General features: G+C 41.2%; 1 protein-coding gene across 1 annotated transcript; it reads right to left on the bottom strand.

Annotated features, from left to right (window-relative positions):
• On the bottom strand, positions 1 to 18862 carry poc1bl (POC1 centriolar protein homolog B (Chlamydomonas), like). The gene is made up of 11 exons (XM_030741905.1): positions 18712 to 18862; positions 15433 to 15885; positions 12473 to 12642; positions 11011 to 11200; positions 10694 to 10879; positions 8959 to 9076; positions 5820 to 5996; positions 4149 to 4280; positions 3161 to 3271; positions 1839 to 1991; positions 1 to 1732 (listed from the first exon to the last, which is right to left on the bottom strand). The coding sequence occupies exons 2-11, from the start codon at positions 15816 to 15818 to the stop codon at positions 1601 to 1603; spliced, it is 1755 nt and encodes a 584-aa protein (XP_030597765.1). The 5' UTR covers positions 15819 to 15885; positions 18712 to 18862; the 3' UTR covers positions 1 to 1600.
• Positions 18863 to 20181: the final 1319 nt, after the last annotated feature.

Below are 20181 nucleotides of genomic sequence, written 5' to 3'. Positions count from 1 at the left end.
TTGCAGCACCTTATACATTTCTCTCTTTGCTTTATCTTACATTTCATATAATGAAAAGCTTCTCATTTCTCATAGTTTAAATGTACAATATTCTATTCATACAAGCAAGTAAAAACAACATGAAGGTGTACTTGTGGTTAGTCTTTTATTCTTTCAATTATCCCAACAATGTTTTTTTGCTTGTTTTGTTAAATATCCTTCCCCATTCCATTTCAGTCCAACCTCTTCTTCATATCAAGTAATCAACGTCCCTTTTGCATTATCAGTAGTTTTCACTGCATTTTTCATCAGTACTGTGCCCCCCCCCCCCGGTCCCTTTAACCAAACATTATTTACAAAGCTAACACACAATAGGAGTCATCTCACAATCTAGTATGAATATATATTCATAAATTCAAATTGCCACAGAGACCAAACATTATTCAGTGGTAAAGGATTGCCAAAATAAAACATTTTTAAAAAATCATTTCACCAGCAGCTGAATCTCTTGGTATTTTGATCCCAATAGAAATACTAAAGTGGTCTTTAGAGAAAAGAAAAGAAAAAACATAACAGGAGTGTTTCTGATGCAGCTTCAAGTACAACTTACACACAGGAGTCTTAAGAAAACTGGCACAGAGCTGCTCCCTTTAAGGCTTCTTGTGACTAAATAAAAACCAAGTTCAAGCCAGTGTTGTTTATAGTTTCATAGAAATGAAAATGCTCTAAATAAATCTGATAAGTACTGGCACATTTCATTTTGGCACGCACAGGTTTGCTAGGGATGACACTTTTAAAAGCAAAGTGACAGATGGGTTTAGAGGGTATTCTTAATTTTACACAACGGGGGAGATCAGATCACAACATTCGTGTCGACTCAATAAACCATCTGGGGTGAAATACACTTTAATGAATACTTCCAATCTTGTTCAGACAGAATTCTGTCACGAAACTAGCTCCACAGACAAAAGATAGAATTGAGAATCAATCTAGTATGACCGCAGCAGCTTCCCCTCACATGATGGAGCATGTTGGGAAGTAACCGGTATGGGACAAAATGTTGCCAACCTTACATTCCTAACATCATTTTCCAGCAGCCTGATTTTCACAATTTTTCTTTTTTTTAACAAATATGAGGACATAATAAAAATAATATTAACTGCACATTAAGGCAATATTCTATAGTGCAACATCATTCTGCGAATAGTTCTCTTTGAAGGCACTGCTTCATGTGCTTAGACAATCAACAAAAACATCTCACCGCTTTCAAGTTGTTGCAAGACCACAAGATGACAATGACACTCCAGGTATGCAGTGTACTCCACACTGGTTTAGAGGCACTTGGATGAAAGCAACACAAAAGTGAAAGTCTATAATTCAGCTGGTGACCTCACCTCTGTAGGTATTCATATAGGTTTAAAAGCACTGGTCTGGTGAGTCATTGGCTTAAAGTTACTTTTTCCAACACCCCCCCCACCCCCTCTCCGCTTGCCATCCCCTTGCAGTGCAGACTTGAAGAGTAACACAAAAGTGAGCAGCGGGTCAGATGTCCGCTACAGTATTTGCACTGTGGTCACAGAAGGCCACTTAAGGTTCCCTGCTACGGTCTTACTTCCTCCCTCTACCACTCAAACTTCCACTGCTGGGCTTTGTCAGCTGGGATGCACCGCCTCATCTGGGCATCCGTGCGGCCCTCTGTTGTGCGGTAGGCCGTCACACACATGTCTGAGTGTGGATGATAGATGGTCCCATCCTGAAAGGTTCAAAGTTAAAAAGCATGGAATCAATTTACAGGAAAATATGCTAAACCTGTAAAATATGCTAAAGTTTGGTGGGGGTGTACATGCTTTATTCCTTACCTTTCTGAACTCCCAGATGATACTGGGAGGTTTTAATTCCCCATCATGAGGGCAGTGTCTCATCCCGATGGAGGTCTGTCCTTCGAGGACCTGAGCACACAGCTCTGTCACCGAGTTGAAACGGATCTCCTTCTGAGACGTGTACTCAAAGTACTAGAGCAGGACAGACATAGCTATTTGGCCATTTGTTCTGTATATACAGTTAAAATGCATTTATTTGACACAAGCTTGTATTACTAAATTTCACTGAAAGAGCTCAAAACCCATTTCTTCTTCTGCTGCATCTTTCTTTTGTTTAGAAAGCCAATTAGTGCAGGTTGGCAGTTTTTACCCTACCGGGATTACAGGATGTTATACTCTGCTGTAGCACCACGGCTATAACAGCACTGCATGGTGTGTCAGCGAGTAGCGTCGAGGGATCTCATCAGCAAAGACGGGGCCTTGGCCCTTTCAATCAAGCAGACATGAGCACAAACCCAACTCTTCTCCTCTGGTGTCATTTCAACTACCTGGCCCAGTGGGACAAAAGCTGCAATGCTCCCTGGGCTACCTGTTAAGCGAAGGGTCAGGTAATCAATCTTCATACTTGCCCATCCTTTTCTTTGCATCTCATACATCTTTCAGTTGCACTGAGGCCCGTTATGGTTATTTCTAATGAAAGACTTACTCGGGGTCCACCGTCTCTGGCTTCAAACTTATTTATCTAGGCAGTGCCATTCATTCTGCCAGTGAGGCTCATGTATCTTTTAAATGGAACGTGGTTCTTATGTGGGCCAGGGAAGGGGGCAGGAGGGAGGTGGTGAAGGGCCCTCAGGTTTTTGTTTCACTGAGAAGCCATTCAAACATCGATTTTCAGTCACACATGGCGCTTTTTGTGACTGAGGACACCTGATGCGGTGCATCAATGGGGTAATCAGAGATAACAGCCAGGTTGAAGATCCACAGAAAGAAGTTCTGCCTATTGTCTGACTCCAACATTAAATATACATCCTCACAGATAAATAATCTGCTGCTTTCTAAACCATCCAATAGTGGAGTTGGGAGACAATCCGATAAAAAAGCACCGGTGATTCAAATGCACCTGTTTTTTTTTTTTTTCCCAGCCTTGTGGGGATGCATTACCGCATTCAGTTTTCCCATTCATTACATTCAAGTCATGCTGGACACACCAGCAAAGAGTAATTTTTCTGGTGGGAATCAACAGTGGCAGCTTGTTTTAGGGGTTAGCGGAATCTTGACATTTCGAGATGTATCTACCACGGGGCCAAGAAAAGCAGTGGGATTGTGTCAAGAAAGAATAAACAATGAAATGCCCGACGTACCTGGTTGCCTCCCTGGCCATGGCAGCCGAACAGAGAGATGTGGGAACCTGTGGGACTGTGCTCTGGAGCATTGTAGTCGAGGCACTCTGAATGTATTCCTGAGCTACGCACCTGGCAGGAGGAGAACAGTAAATATTAATAACAACTGAAATGCGGCACTGTTCATCGATTCCTGTGAGGACTCTCTTCTCTTGGACTTATTCTCTGCAGGCAGGTCAGACTTTAAGGCTACACAGGGACCAGCACCTCTGAAGATGGTGGATTCAGTCATCTGATTAAACAATTAAATGATGGTATATCACAAGAAGCAAAAACAGATTGATCCTTGCTGTTTGCTTATTTTCCACATCAGCACACACCTATTAATCAATATGAAATAAGATTTATCTTCTCCCAATTTAATCAGAAAACGTCAATTTTCTCAATAATGCCATACTTTGACTATGTGCCTGTACTGTAGGTGTGCATGCAAATTTTAGACAGCAGATCATTTGAGATTTTGGGCAATGCCATTGTTGTAGCATCTGATTTCACAGCTATCACTGAAATATGTAATGTGGACAAGTGGTGGATTTTTGGATATTAAGCTAAAGAAGAAATCTTTAAGGGATTTTCTTTTGACTTCAGACAAAATAGTGATATTGCCATGGCTAAAACAGAATTATTTTAAATCCAGCACTGAGCCAACCAAGCATTTAATGTAACGTATTTTAGAACATAAGACCTAACAAGATGTCTGAATTATAACAGTCTTGAGCCCAGTCAAATGGATTTCAAAGCCTTCATCTTAGTCTAGCCATCTCACTTTCAGCTGGATTGTTCCCATATCATGTCTCCCTCTAATACTTTAGTTTCAGCCTGTAATCAAGAATGAAGACGCCATTACATTGCTATCTTATATAAAATCACAACAAGATCTGCCATCAGTCAAGAAATGACGAGATCAATAACAGAATTGAGAAACAGCATCTGAAAGGCAGACACTTACAGCCCCGTGCCAGCCCTCCCTGTCCTCAGGTACATGCAGTTCAGGGTAGATATTCTTCAGATACCACTCAAAGCTGTTGCACTTCAGCCTCTCCCTTAAGAGCAGTCGCTCTGAAATATTCCCGTATTTCTCCTGTAAAGCACAATGAACACAATGAATGAGTCATTGTTGTGGGTGAAAAAAAAGCTGTTTACATTTAGAAGCTGCTTAAGAATGCACCTCCATAATATGACAGTATCACTTCATTTAAACATTGTGACTAAATTTGCTGATCAATCACACTTTCCTGAAAACATATATTATATGGACAAAAATACTGGGCCACATGCACATTACACCTACAGGATCTGCTTGGCTGTGCCGTGAAGCTCCTGGTGCACAGTTTTTGTGATGATGTTAATGCCAGAGGAGGTTTGGAGCTCAGCGGAGTATTGGTGACTATTTTTGAGTAATTTTAGGGCTTTTTTTTTTTTAAGCCTTTATTATGACAAGACAGTTGAGGGTGGACAGGAAAGCTGGGAGAGAGAGAGCACGCATTATGTAGGGTGGATCAAGCCTGTGCTTCTGCAATAGTCTTAGAGTATATAGGTCACCTGCTCAACCAAGTGAACTATACTGGTGTCAGGGCCTGATATGGATTAGCTAAAATACAACAGTCAAACCTCTAAAGCAAATATTTAGATCCTGGACATAAAGGATGAATCCGGCTCCTATAACTCAGCAACCACATTCAAATGAGATTCCCAGGAAACCACTTAGGTAATTGCCAACTGTGCATACTTTGAAAAGCTGTGTTTGGTAAGGCGTGAACTCTTCCCCAGCAGGTCCACAACTTCAACATCTCATTCTTTTGAAATATTTGAGGATGGGTTATAACAAGACAGCCTTCACAGACATGCTAAACTATTTCAGTCCAAAGATTTCTGGCTGATCCAGCGCTTCAAGATCAGAATATAGCAAAAATGTAATTGGTACAAACAGTGTAGAAATGCAGCTTCTTAAATAAAGAAAACAAAGAAGTTAGAATGTTAAATCAATGTGAGTAAATGTACTCAATGAAAATATAGACGTCATTAATCAGAACCAGTAGCACATCTATCGCTCTATAGCTGCATGAAACATTATGACAGCAACATTAATAGACTTGGAGCTGATGATCTGGTCTGGCAGTGCTGTGTTCAATCTCCCCTGACCAGGTAATTTATTGTTTGATCAAAGATCCCTGACATTAATAATGCACTTTTTTCAGATAGCTGAAACTGAGATACATGAATTTTTGATGGTGCCCAATACTCAGAACCTGAGAAGCACAGCACTCGTACCATACACACGCCTTCGCACAAACACATACACCTAACCCAGTCAGGCAGATAGTGATCTTATATCAACACCTACAAAGGTCAGTTATATGAATCATCTAAATCTGATGTCAAAAATAAACCACCCTTTACTGTGCAAACATGATGCTGGACACTGTAACATGACTGCAGGGCTTCAGTTTAACTATAATTTATTGAGTGACAAGCATGTAAACAGGCAAGCCAAATATGATGCAGGAAACGTTCACCTTCACAGCCACTTCTGCTGTGAGACTTACTGATTAAAATGCTTTATTTCTTGTTTTGCTTTGTTTTATTTTGGGTTTTTTTTGTTTTTTTTTAAGTGTCCTACCTTTCTGGCTGGGGGATTCCTGTTGTAGAAGTGTTTTTTGTAAGAGTCCATCCAAACCTCTGCAGCTCGAACAGTATTCTGGAGGAAGCTGGGCCGCGCGTAAGGAGCTTTTTTAGGAAACACGTGCCCCACGTGAGAGCAGGGATGAATCTCCAGGCTGCCCCCACACTGCCACACCTGAGGGTGCCAGATATGTGACATACAACAGATTAAACCATTTTTGTTGGTTATTGTTACATGACGCATCAATACGGATGCAATTTATCTTCCTACAATTTGTCTGCATTAATGTGCCCACAACAAGAGTAAAGAAGAGATAGAATCGTGAAACTTGCAGGGATTGTGTTTGTGAGGAAAATGGAGGTCAAGTACAAAGATGATTGCTGAACGGCAATGTAAATTGGGCTGAACATAAAGAGCGGCGCAGTAATTATCCCTCCTACCTGATGCCTCAAATTCCTTTTAATTTGTAACACATTCCTCTACTTTTTGAACCCAGATGTGTGCGGTCCAAAAACTCAGAGCTGCAACTATTGTGCCCTGCCAGTTACACTTGTACTTAGCACTCCTGGGTTACCACACCCATCTTTGAGCTCACACATGTTAAGCAGCTGCATCATGCATGGTTGTGTTACTTCTCTCTTTTCCCTAATTTATGTCTTCTCTGTCCTTCATCCTCCTGCCTGCGACCTGGAAATTACTCTCAGTACGCCTTGTTGAAGGACACCTCAATTCCTACAGGAAAGGAAGGAGGACAGACTTGCTGGAGGAGCTACAATCAAGGATGCACAAGTCTTTTCTGTGCTGGAGTATTTCTACCTACAATGTATAAAAGAAACATGGTACACAGGTGGAATACATAAACCATGGCAGGAAGAGGACACTTCAAACAACTAGTCCTTTTTATTCATACATTTTTCCAGTTATTTAAGATGATCAAACTGTCTGCCCTTCGCTGCTTGTGTGTGATTAAAAATGTGCCCTATTTTAAATTTAATCAAAACCAGCCGGTAATATAAAACATCATGAATACTGTTACATCTGAAGGCCATAAAATGCAGCACCAGCTTGGGCTATAACAAAACAATTTACAACGCAGCTTTGCCACACCTCAGATTTAACTGACACTGCTTTAAAATGAGGCTCCGAGGCAAGGATGTCTCATTTTGTTAAACACTTGTTGCCTCAAGTCCTTGACCCTTGTGTCCCTTCCTCGCCTCCTCAGCTCACATCTTTGGTGGGAGGGACTAAGATGTGGGGAGAAGAGTCAAGGATGTGAAATTTGAGTAATGAGAAACAGGAAATACTTGTCCACAGGCAGACATATAAACATTTATCAAGGTGCCTGTGAAGGTTGTTTCCACAACACCAGATTTTTCCAGAACAACATTTTGCAATTATCATCTCTCACACGCCCCAACCTTCCTACACAGACAGACCCCCCCGAGGCTAAAACATTACCAGCTTCACCCACCTCGCTGCAGGGAAATGTTTATAGAGATTACCAACACTTGGCCCACCCATTTCCTGTGCATTTTACTTGATGGACCTCACCTACCTTCAGTCTCGGACATATGTCTGATGTCAGCTACACACCTGTGAAGTTTTTGGACTGCATCGTGCTCTGTTTCACTGCAGCCATTCCGACATGAATTCATATTCAAACGCAGCTGTTACTAATCACCTTAATTAGGACTCGGCGCCGAAACAGATCAGAGCAGTCATTACTGCAATAGTAACACCTGTGTTTGACTACTATTTTTTGTCAAATGGGCTGCAATGAATCAGATCTATTGTGACATTATCATTTTGAAGAAATCTGTCCATAGACAAACAAACACCTGCCAAAGTACTTAAAACTGGCTCTGTGGTAGTTCTCGCTAAAGGAGGCGGCTCCAAAACCACATTTTTGCCTCCCCAGAGTTTAAGATAGCAGCAGTCACAGTCTAGAAGAGTATCGCCAGGGAAGATACAAAGCATGTGCTGATCTTCATGGTTCAGTCACTGACTGCAAACAATTTTCCATAAAACATTAAACACGATGATTCCGTTTTTTAAAGATTATCTTTAAGTCCGTATATTACAGGTCATGGAAAAAGGAGAGGTGGCAGTAAGCCCCAAAGCTGCTGCTGTAAGGACTCAGATAACACTTTTCTACTCAATTTGAGCACTCAAAGTGCTTTCTTACTACAATCCTCATTCACCCAAGTGCTTTTTTTTTTTTTTTTTAAATCAGTTAAACTCATGTTCCGATGGATGCATTGGGGCAATTTGCCCAAGCATACTTTGACATACAAGTTGGAGGAGTCAGGGATCAAACCGCTGACCTTCCAATTAATAGATGCCCTGCTCTACCTACTGAGCCACAGGTACCCCCCCAAGAATGAATGGTTATTAATGATTTCTTAATACTTGGCAACGTTCTTTTTGCCCTGTGTAAGAACTAATAGAAGACAGTCCTTTCCAACTTAATTCAGCAATCATTTTATGCTGCACCAGTATTTTTCAGTACTCCAAAAAAGGAGACCTAGAAACCAATTCACTAAACATAAATTATGTATGGGAAAAAGTCCCAGTGAGAGGCATTTTTGTTTCCACATGCATAACATATCACTCAGCCAAACAGCACATTCTTCTTCACAATGCAACCAAATATACTCTATAAATCATACGCACCCAATTTACAATCCCTAATCTTGCGTGCCCCTGCTACAGACGCGCGCAGAGCTTAAAATCTGTGCCAGTTTGATTGATGCCAACAAGTGAAAAGCGACACCAACATCACAACAAGGTATCAGCCAATATCAGGGCACAGTTTCAGATAACCTGGCTGACTGTGATCTGACACTGACATGTGTCTCTCTCTCACAACAACTACGCACAAGCGCACACACTATGAACATTTTCCCAGCGGTAATGAGAACCTAAATTTAATGATCTTTCTCACTGCTCTCTATCATAGTAAAAAAAAAAAAACAAGTTCAGTCAAAATATGTCTAGGCTTCAAACAGCAGATCTGGTAACAAACTAAGTCAGACAGTCTTTTGCAATTTTTTTTTAAAAGCAGCACACGACTCTAGTACTGATAAGTGGCGCTGTGGTGGTTAAGCAGACTCTGAATGATGGAAAATTAACTCACCCTGAAGGACAGCTCCAGGTTTTCTCCTCCCCACACATCCATGCCCATGTCATATGTGCCCAGATACTCAAAGTAGGCCTTGCTAACAGCAAATAATCCCCCAGCCATAGTAGGAGACCTGTGAGAATACAAGAATAACAAAATCATTTTATCATGGCCATGTTCAACTCCATTACAGAGAGAAACTCAGTGATTCCCTTTGAGCAAGCACTTGGGGATAGTGGGGAGAAAAAAACTCCCCTTAACAGGAAGAAATGTCTTGCTGAAACAGGCTTGGGGGGGGGGGCATCTGCTTTGACTAGCTGGGGTTAGAGGAAAGTGAAGAAAAAGAAGAAAAGCACAGATCAGAGGCTCTGGGGTAAGGCATACTTGCAGAAAGGAACAGGAAAAAAAAGAGCACAGAGAGGAAAAACCACACATTATGGAACAGAACACACAAAGTTAATGACATGTAATAGTGATATATAAGTGAACATTGGTATCTAACCTTGTGGCATATGGGCTTCCTAACAAACTCTAAGATTAGAAAAACCTTAGAAGTGGAGAGGGTGTCTGTCTCTAAATCATACTGGGAGCTGGCTTCCCAGGAAAGGGGCTTATAGTTGAAGGCTCTAGGAAGCACAAGTAAACCTGCAATCTGGGAGCAAAGTGCTCTTTTGAGATAATATGGTACCATGGTTTTTAAGATACGGTGGGTTTAGTCATTAAAGGCTTCGTATGTGAGGAGCAGGATTTTTAATTCTACTCAGGAAGCCAATGAAAATTTGGGAGCGATATTTCTTATGCCATATCCTGGATCAGCTGAAAGCTTATAGGAGGACTGTTGGGATGCCCTGATGGTAAGAAATATAAATAGTCCAGCCAAGAAGTAGCAAAGCTACAATTAAGTCCACAAAGTTTTTGGACAGTGGAAAAAAAAATTCTTGTAATTTTGCTTCTGTACACCAACACAGTGCATTTTAAATCAAGCAATCAAGATGTGGCTGAAATGTAGACTTTCAACTTTAATTCAGTGGGTTTAACAAAAGTATTACATTAACTGTTTAGGAAGTACAGCCTGCTGTGTGAGACAAAATGGAAACTGATAAACACAACCTAAACTAGCCTACTGAAGTTCCTTTAACATCAATGCACTATGATCGGTATTAAAATGTCGTGATCAGTGATGTCAAATGTAGCAAAGAGATGGGAGGACAAGAATATAGACAGGTTGATTATCCGAGGCAATGAGAAAATGATAAGGTAGCAGGAAGTGTAATGGATTTCCCAGTGCTTTAAAGATTAGTCACACAGTCAGTGTTTCTCCTGGCTCACAATGGGCCTTTGGGGAACTATGCATACAAGCACTACTGGTCTGAATAAAGTTAAGAAAACTCTCTGTGTTACCTTACTTAACAGCAGTCTATGAATTTTCATATTACTGTGGCCATTCAGTTAACAAAAATTGCATGTTATTCTTGAGTAAATGAAACCCTACTTAAAAACTAACATGGTGATTTTTCTTTGGGAGACAGCCAAAACTTCTTTTGGGGAGCCACATTTTTGCATGCAGGACAAATCCTGATAAAGTTGGGGTTTAATAAAAGTACAATGTAATAAGTTAATAATAAGTAATAAAGCATGTAGGGTGACAAATTTGCAGTTAAAGCTAGATTACACTCTCTACACTGACATGTGTCAAGCTGATGAAGTGATTTCTCATGCGGGCAGGCCCTGGGAAGTATCATACTGTTACCTGATAGGGTCAATGCGAGACTTGCGCCTCTTGCGTTCCACTTCAGGGACAGAGTGCCACTGAAAGGTCAGTCTCCAGTCAAATCCTCCGATCATTGGCTCATCCGTTTGCATGTAAAACTCAAAGGTGTTCCAGTCGATGGTGTCGATCACAGGGCACACAATTGTGCTCGCATTCTCACCAATCCTGACAAACAATAACATGCAGAAAGTAGGGCGAAGGAGAAAATGAAGGGGGGGGGGATTGGTTCAATGTGAATCTCAAAGCTTTGAAACTATTTCTTTTTGGTTAAGCTTGTTAAAAATGCGTTTAGGCACCTTTCCAACAGAGGCTCAATCCAGCCAGGAACGCATTCACAGTGGCAATCAAGGAATGTCAGCACATCACCGGTGGCAAAGGTGGCGCCAATAAGACGTGCACGGACCAGCCCCTCCCTTTTGTTGGTGCGGATAAGCCGCACACGTTCCAGCTTACTGATGTAGTCGGCTAGCTTGGATTTCAGGTAGCCTATATCATAATACACACACAAACACGAGGAAATAAACATCTTTATCACTAACGCTTTATTCCCTTTTCAAACAAACCTGGTTATTCTTTAAAGTTGTATAAATGATTTTCAAGAAACTAAGTATTAAAACAAGTTGACAGACACACAATCACTTCTGCATTTATGAAGTGAATTATTCAGGTTTGGTTTTGGGGATTTTAGTCTTCATCAGCTCCTGACACAAAGCAACTATGTTGTCACCAACTTCGGATTCTTTTGTTGGTGCTAGGCTGCTTAACCTGGTGTCACTTTCAGGCTCCAAACTCAAACTAGTTAAAAACCCGCAGAGCTGAGTGTCCATTTTATTAATTTATCACGTGAATTCAGTCATTCAAGTCAATGTTGTTATAAAAAAAAAATAGTAGTAGGTGATTCATGCAGTTTTAAACACGTCAGCACTAAAATTTGATATGCTAGATTCTATTTAACTGGCTAAACAGGACAAAGCTGTCGGTCCTCCATTGGCTGACTGTCTGGTTTAGGAGTGGCATGTCTAACATTCCAACTGGTCAGAGTGGTTGAAGGAAAGGAAATGATGTCAGTGCAACTCAGTGCTCACTGAGGTCATCATTATGGTGTAATGTCTCCGATCCACACAGACTAGACTTTCTGCTACCAAATACTAATTCCATTAAGACAGACAGACATCAAGCTGCTCCTATATCCAGTTTCTGAGACGAAGTAGTATCATTCTCAGAGTTAGCACAAGTCAGCAGAAAGCAGGCATTCCATTCAATGATAAAAACTGTGAGATGTGATTGAAAGCACTCTAAAAGCCAGTGGGCAGATGCAGAGTTTAGACTGTTTTGTTACTGCTGTGCTGTTCCCGAGGTCAAGATGTTCATGCTAAAGTTCCTGACTGTCTCACACAGATGCTTACTAAAGAATTATATTGACTTGTTCTTAAATTTAAACTTTGTCAGGACATGAAATGTATCAAGACTGATTTCAGAGGATTTTTTTTTTAATTGCTTCTGGAATATATTCAAAGGTATTCACTATTCGTCACTCTATAGATAGCATCTTTATTTCTATATATAGCAGGCTCCTTTTGTACTTTGTCAGTGTGACAAAAATCAAAGCAGCATGCAACTGAGATTTGGTTCATCTGGTTTACTAAACTAGGCCATGACTGTCAGTCGTCTTTGTTTCCCAGCTTGAAGGACAATTTTCTGCCGGTTTTACTTCTACTGAGAAAAAATTACAGACGGTTTAAGTGCAGAGTGTCAAACCTCGATCACTGTAGTCATCAACAAGGATGATCTCTTTTAAGAGGATGGCAGGTATTGTTTCCAGCACACTGTGGATAGTCCTCAGCAGGGTGGACCAGGCCTCGTTGTAGAAGGCTATGATCACAGAGGTGGTAGGTAAATGTCGGTAGTCAAACTTCTTACTTCGGCATCTGAGGCATGCAAGTGTGTTTGTGTGGGTGGAGGGAGAGACAGAGTTGACATAAGCTTTAGTGTACTGTATATTCACAGAGACACAACAGCACTCTAAATGAACTCATACAAGCATGAAATTATTTTTCATGTGGCTAGAGCAGCCTCTGCGACAAGTGTGCAAGGAGGAGGTGTCTGGTCTTAATCCAGATGGCAGTCATTAAAACAATAAAGAGCTGCAGAAATATGGATGGGGGCGGGGAGCATATTACACCAATGAGCAACATACCACAGCAGTGCTCTGGGAGAGACAACAGGGGAAAAAAATGGGACCAAACAGAGAGAGGGGAGAAAAATTGAAAAATTTAAAACTGGGAATTGAAGAGAGAGAATGAGAACAAAATATGACACGGAGAGGTAGGAGAAATATGAAAAACAAAGAGGGCAAATACTGTGTGTAAGCTCAAGATGGTGAAAGTATAACAAATATGATATTGCTGGAAGCCCTGGAGTGTATTTGTAAAGCATTATAGATACTTTTTAGGAGCGGATTTGCAATCACAGCTAAAATATAATTGTTTACTCCCATTGAACATGCCAAGCTGGGACACCCACGCACAAAGATCCTCTCACCAAGTTGAGAAAAGTGCCTCAGAAGCTGAAAGTAACACCCTGTTCCTATTCAAAAGTGACGTCAAACCAAGAGATATTCCTCATTATAATAGCATTCCTTGCAGTAGTTTGTATAGAGACAAACCTCTTGTAAGAATGTGTGATGTAGGCCTTAGCAATGGCAGACAACAATGCACCAGGGAAGCTGGTGCATTGCATTTTGACATGCCACTCAGACACCAGACAGCCAGCTACTTTTAAGCTGGTTAAATAGAATTCAGCATATCGAGTTTTACTGTTGACGTGTTTAAAAACCGCACGAATCACCTATTACTACCAGTGTTGACTCATATTAATGATTTCACATTATAAATATGTAATTAAATGGGCACTTAGCTCTGTAGGTTTTTAACTCATTTGAGTTTGCTGCCTGAAAATGACACTAGTCGGTGGAAGGTAAGCAGCCTAGCACCAGTAAATGAATCCGAAGTTGGTGACAACATGGTCCTTTTGTGTCAGGAGGAGCTGATGAAGACTTAAACCCCAAAACCAAAACTGAACAATTCACTTCATAAATGCAGTTTTTTTGTTTGTTTTATTTGCATTTCACATTTTGGTGGTAAATCAAGAAGACTTGCTGTTAGGGAACTGATGAGTTGTCTCACTGCTTACATAATGATGTGACACAGGATACACTAGGGCTCTGGGCATTTTTTGTATGAACATATTATATATTTATACACTTACACACTTGTTTTGTTGTCATGTCAGATGATATACTTCCGCTGCTTGTCAGATAGCATGCTGTGTGACTAAATTATGGCCATGAGTGGCTATTATTACACGCAGTGAGATCTGGGAACGGTAAATTGTCCTTGTTGTCAGACTGCTCCAGATGAGGTAGTCTTTCTGTTTGGCTTTAGGCCTCGTAACACTCTAAGCAAATGGGTCATGTCCTCCCAGGTTTATTCATTTTAAAGTGGTGTATATGTTTGTTGTAGTTCTGCACCTAGTCCATGACTGTTTTCCAGTTTCCTATTGCAGCCAGGTTTTTTAGCAGATTGGCTTTAGATGATGAAAGTGAAGCACTGTGAACACAGTGCTTCTGAGGGTAAGAGAAGTAGCTCATTTGACTTTTGTGTGTGTGTGTGTGTGTGTGTGTGTGTGTGTGTGTGTGTGTGTGTGTGTGTGTGTGTGTGTGTGTGTGTGTGTGTGTGTGTATGTTCATACAAAAAATGCCCAGAGCACTAGTGTATCCTGTGTCACATCATTATGTTAGCAGTGAGACAACTCATCAGTTCCCTATCAGCAAGTCTTCTTGACTTACCACCAAAATGTGAAATGCAAATAAAAAAAAACAAACATCATTATTATTATAATGAGGAATATCTCTTGGTTTGACGTCACTTTTGAATAGGAACAGGGTGTTACTTTCAGCTTCTGAGGCACTTTTCTCAACTTGGTGAGAGGATCTTTGTGCGTGGGTGTCCCAGTGGTAAAATGGCTTACTCCAGTTACGCCTAGGTGACTGATGAGATTCATTTTTCTGTCTCTAGTTTAAATAAGATTTAGCTTGGCATGTTCAATGACAGTAAACAATTATATTTAACTGTGATTGCAAATCCACTCCTAAAAAGTATCTATAATGCTTTACTAATATACTCCAGGGTATATAAAACAAACACACAGCCTTTACACAATCAAATAATGGTCCTCACTAAGTTGATACTGATACAACATCTGGGTTTCATTAGCATGTGAGGCAGTAAGGGAAGAGACGGGCCGAATTGCCGAAACAGAAACTGGTAAAAAGAAAAGGCATCACACAGCGTGTTTCATCACAGGAGTAGAGCTGCTGACAACAACTGAGGATGGAATGAATTCATTCAGACAAAGAGCTGCTTATACCAACTTCAATAAGCCCTGCAATGCATCACACAAGACTTCATCCTTGTTTCTGTCAGTGGAAAAGTGATTCCAATAAAGAGTTCGACTTAATTTCTACTGAGCAATTTGTCACTGCTGTAGCATAGAAGACGCTCCAGGCAATATTCAAGGCCATGTGTTTTGGTTAGAGCCTCAAAGAAAATAGGAATCATTAAAAAGAAAAACCATTTAAGTGACTCCACTCCACTGGTTGCCACAGTCCATCACTCAGTAACTGACTAATGGGTTATTTTTCTTTTTTCTTTACTCACTCTTTCATCCTGTGGTCCTGGATATGCCGATGGAGGGAGATCCTGTCGCTGACATAAATATTGATGGCATAGTGCTCCACACTGTCCTGCTCCTGCTTCTTTTCTTCAGGGCTGAGGTTGAGGTGTGTGGCCCGGCCCAACTCCCCTGGCGCATTGTTGTCTGGTGGTGATTTAATGTACAGGGGCCTAGCTAGCTGCTCGTCACTCTCGCTCTCCTCTACAACCAGCTGTCTTGGTCTAACATTTTGGTCCTTAACCTCGGCATCTGCAGAGGAAGAGAAAGGGAAAGAGGAGCGCTCTAGCAGAAGATAGCCCAGCCACAGCACCCATAGCAGGAAGCCAGCCTTGGCCAGTATGCCCAGCTTTCGAGAACAGCGCCCCCTCATGATGGGAAGCACCAAGGAGACGTGGTGACAGGCTGAGCTTCAGGGTGTCCTTACAGGACACAAGCCTCTGGAGGGAAAAAAAAGAAATAGACAAAAGTTAGAATCACAGATGTACTGCAAATGGAGACAACCACAAACGCCACTGAATGGGGTTGACCATCAGGGCTCATCTCAACAAAGCTCTTCCTATTAGATAAGGTTTAATCAAGAAAGAACCCAAGTTCTTAATCTAAACACTTACATCCATGAAAGATTGTGTGTGCCTCTAAATGCACAAGTGCCCTGAGGACGCTACTCCTATTGACCAGACCAGCAGTAATCAACGCCGACATCATAAATATGCTTGCATGCTCAGGGCCGCATTAAGATGCTCATTAAATACAAATTGCAAAGATGGAAGAGGCTAAATTATGGCTCGGAGTACAGCGATGTGCCGAATAAATTAAGCCTGTGATGCACTCCAACGAGAGATATGTCAGCCTGATAAAATTCATTAAAATGGAGCAGTTTAAGTCCCAGTGAATCACACGGAGTCTAACCAGAAATGTTTCTCACATCTGTGCCTTGTATGAACAGATTTTGGTCCCTAAATCCAAAAGTTTTCTCAAGTAATTCAGTCTTTGAGCATTTGCAATTTTCCTTCTTTTTTTGTTGAATACCATAAACATATATAGCACATATTTGCAGCAAAGCAGACACGTACTTAAAGACAGTGATCAAACAGACAGGTCTAAGCATGCCTTTTGTTTATATTTGGGTTTAGCTCAGCATTAACTTGGAAACCCTTTAAAAGACCCGATTTCTTAATCATCAGGTCTTTTGATCTTAAGGTTTTTATTCTCTTCCACTGAGACATATATCTCAAGGCTTATTGCAAGAAAACATCTGCCTAAAAACTTGCGAGGAAAATCTGGAATTAGAGAAATACTTTTTTTTTTTTTTTTTGCTTCTGTTAAAAATAGGATTTGCCTGGGTTTGTAGGTACACAAAGACAGCGATTTCAACATCCAAATCAGCTTAGTGTGCCAAAAACTGAAAGAAACCTGCGGTAAAAAAACAGACCACTTAGCTATGTTGACACTGATCTGGATGTAATCACATAATTGTGTTGCATTAATATTAGAGCAGGGTGCCATTTGCGGTAGTGCCAGCTAATGTCAGACAGGCTTAGTGGCAATAATGATGCACACACAAACACAGAGACACACTGAGACTCACACACACACACACACACAGTCCCACACGCCACAGCAGGGCTTCTCCTTCCTCACAGCACAGCCTAATGATGGATAGTTTCTACTTAAAAAAAAAGCTAATTATGAGAAAAGCTTGACTTAAAATGGCCTTTGAGGAAACGCTTTAAAGCAAATAGAAAAATCAAGGAGTGTATGGATCTGCAGTGCAGAGTAAAAAGAAACTCAATTGCCAATGTGAGTCCTTCGAGGCAGCAGCGCAGCCTTTTCACTCCAGTCTGGGCTGTGGCCAGAGGACTCTGAACTCCTGAGGTTTCAAAATGGAGACGCCTGCAAACAAAACCCCCTTTTATTAGCAGTCCATCACACCTTCCACTCTCTCTGAATCTGATAGCCTTACTGGGGAGCTGCTTGGAGCAAGAAGGATGGGGGCAGAGGGCTAAGATGCAGCCTTAATCCTGACCTGCTTTTTGGTCATGAAAAAAAAAAAGGAGGGGAGGGGATAGCATTGGTTTCCTGAGCTGCAATCTCTGCTGCATGTTCCACCCCGAGAGCAATGAAAAGATGGGTCAATAACTGATAAAATAAGGCTAGATGATGGAGTCACTTAATATTCTGATGTTATAAAGTCCCAATTTCTCTCTACTGTCAGCCCTTAATCAACATTATGTAATGCATATATTACACGGCTCATTTCCTTGTCAACCAAGAGCTGTAACTCATGTAATATCCAAGAGGCAGTAGTTGAACAGGTTATGCAAGCAATGCTTGCAAAGCAACTCTCCCTATTTAATTTCAAGAAGACCAAGATCACTGACTAATGTGAGCAACGCAAACAGCTCTTAGCTGCACTCTGTGTATATTGGTACTGACAGACAGGAGCCAGGATGTAATGATCGATGATGACAAACTTAATTTAATAGTTGTCTCCGACGCACAAACAAACTTAAACACAGTTGAAATACACTTTAAAAACAGAGCTTCCTCTTCCTTTATTAGAGCAGACAGGTGCTCCAACTGAAAGCAAAAGTAAATACCAAGTAAACCCCATTAACACCACCATCTCCCTCCCTACAGCCTAGCTAATGATCTAACTTTGATCTTAATTCTCACTTATGAGGAAAGAGGATCCAAGAGATTAAAGGAAATGAGAATGGAGATTGGAGCAGCGAGCGCCTGTCTCGAGTACAGCTGCAGTCGTAACACACAAGTTCAGCAACAGGTCTCCGGATCTGTCAAAATAAATCAATGTTTGGATCCTAACGAGTCGTACAGTAAGAAGAGGGGGCGAAAGCTACCGGTGACCCCTCGATGAAGGTCGCAATAAATACACACATAGCGCAGCAGTGTGTGTGTGTGTGTGTGTGTGTGTGTGTATGTGTGTGTGTGTGTGTGTGTGTGTGTGTGTGTGTATGTGTGTGTGTGTAGGAAGAATAATCTCAACTTTTCGAAAGCCTCCTTTGGAATTAGCAGCTATTAGAAGGCTAAATGATAACCTCCTGCTACTTTCAAAGAAAGTCCGCATTAGTGCTAACAGAGTTATTAACCGTGTTGCGTTTAATTACTGCTAAACGAGTCAGGAGCGCAAATTAATTTCTCGACATCGTCCACGGACAATCTGTACTTTGAACTTTACGTTACATGGCAGTTGGGAAAGCATTTTTCTGAAGAAAGACGAGGTTAGCTGGTGTTAAGTTTACCTTCGCAACAAGTTACATGTCTCGGAGGTTCTTCGAGAGAGCTGAGGCCGTTGTCTGTCACCCAGGCTGCAGTCGTTTCCCACTCAAACCTCTGCCTTGCAGATGTCAGCATACCCACATCCTTTCTTCCACACTGGGCTCCTGACCTCTGTCAACACAATAACACTAACTTTAGAGATTCCGCCACAACCTTTCAAATAAAAGCCCTTAAGGACGCCAGTTTAACAATAATAAAGTATAAATAAACATGTACAATAAGTGCATGTTTACATATGATATCATTGCTAATGAATGTACGCCACATAGAAACCTAATGTGAATGTGTATTTTTCAGTAACCTAACCTATTCAATTAAAAATACTTCATCCAAATAATTATGAATCCAAGTTAGCGAGACACTACCATATGCTTGGCATTGATACATGGGTTGTTTACAGTAGATTATTACTTCCACTTGCTATTTCCTCATATCAACTGCCTCATACAAAAAGAAAAGTGTTCTTACTTCCGGCGTTGCTAGCAACATCGCCAGTTAACTTGACGTCATACTTCATGCTAACCTGTTAGCTATTCATTTCGCCTCCTGGCTGGAAATTGCAGCCGCACGTGTTTTTTGTAACGACTTATTCTGCAACTTTAAACTTTGTATCGAGTGGCGACAGTAAACTTTACCGTCAGGGTCCAACCATGAAGCCTGAAAACATTCTGACGTGAGTTTGTGTAAACTTTAAATTGAGCAAAAACACTCAAAACCTTCCCGAGATACAGGCTCGACTTGAAAAGGATTATCTGAGTTGTCTTTTTTTTTTAGGATGACTTAAATGAGTGCAAAGTGTCTAACTCATGTGTCCCTGTTAAATGACGTGCGTCCTTTTATTGACGGAGCTTTTTAAAACAATCGTTTTTACAAAATGATACACCCACTTGGAAGCGCCTGCCAAGTTTGTAGCACATTTATAAGCTGATAACGACAGCTGAGTGACCTTCTGTTTGTATTTAAAGGGTGTCACTGTTTGTACATCCTGGAGCCATAGCTGACATAATGCATGACAACGATTAACAGCTACTGGGGTTGCAACACAGCAGCAACTGCAACTTTTAACCCAGTAGACGCGCCTTAAGAGTTAATTAAATGTAATACCACGCTTCCAGGTTTGTTTCATGGCGATCAAAGACTCCAAGTATGCAGTAAAGTCTATCTGCAGTAATACCTGACAAAAAAAAAAAAATCAGAAAGTGTCCTGATGTTAGTAGGAATCCTGAAAGGATCTATTCACCCCACTGTACGAAGGTCAGTGTAGCAAATACACAGACACATGCAGCAACAGCCCTTCCGTCTGTGCTTTCACTATTATAAGCTTGGTTTGTTTTCTCAGAGTTCGGGTCCTGCTCAGGCTGGACCACACTTGCCTAGAGTGTGCAATGCGCTAGTGCAGCCTGTTTTTAAGCAGACACCTGCACCGCTTGGGA

The sequence above is a fragment of the Archocentrus centrarchus genome, chromosome 11 (genome assembly GCF_007364275.1).
Source record: "Archocentrus centrarchus isolate MPI-CPG fArcCen1 chromosome 11, fArcCen1, whole genome shotgun sequence".
NCBI classification, from domain to species: domain Eukaryota; kingdom Metazoa; phylum Chordata; class Actinopteri; order Cichliformes; family Cichlidae; genus Archocentrus; species Archocentrus centrarchus.
Note: the sequence above shows the minus strand (reverse complement) of the source record. Positions and strands in the feature narration are given on the sequence as shown.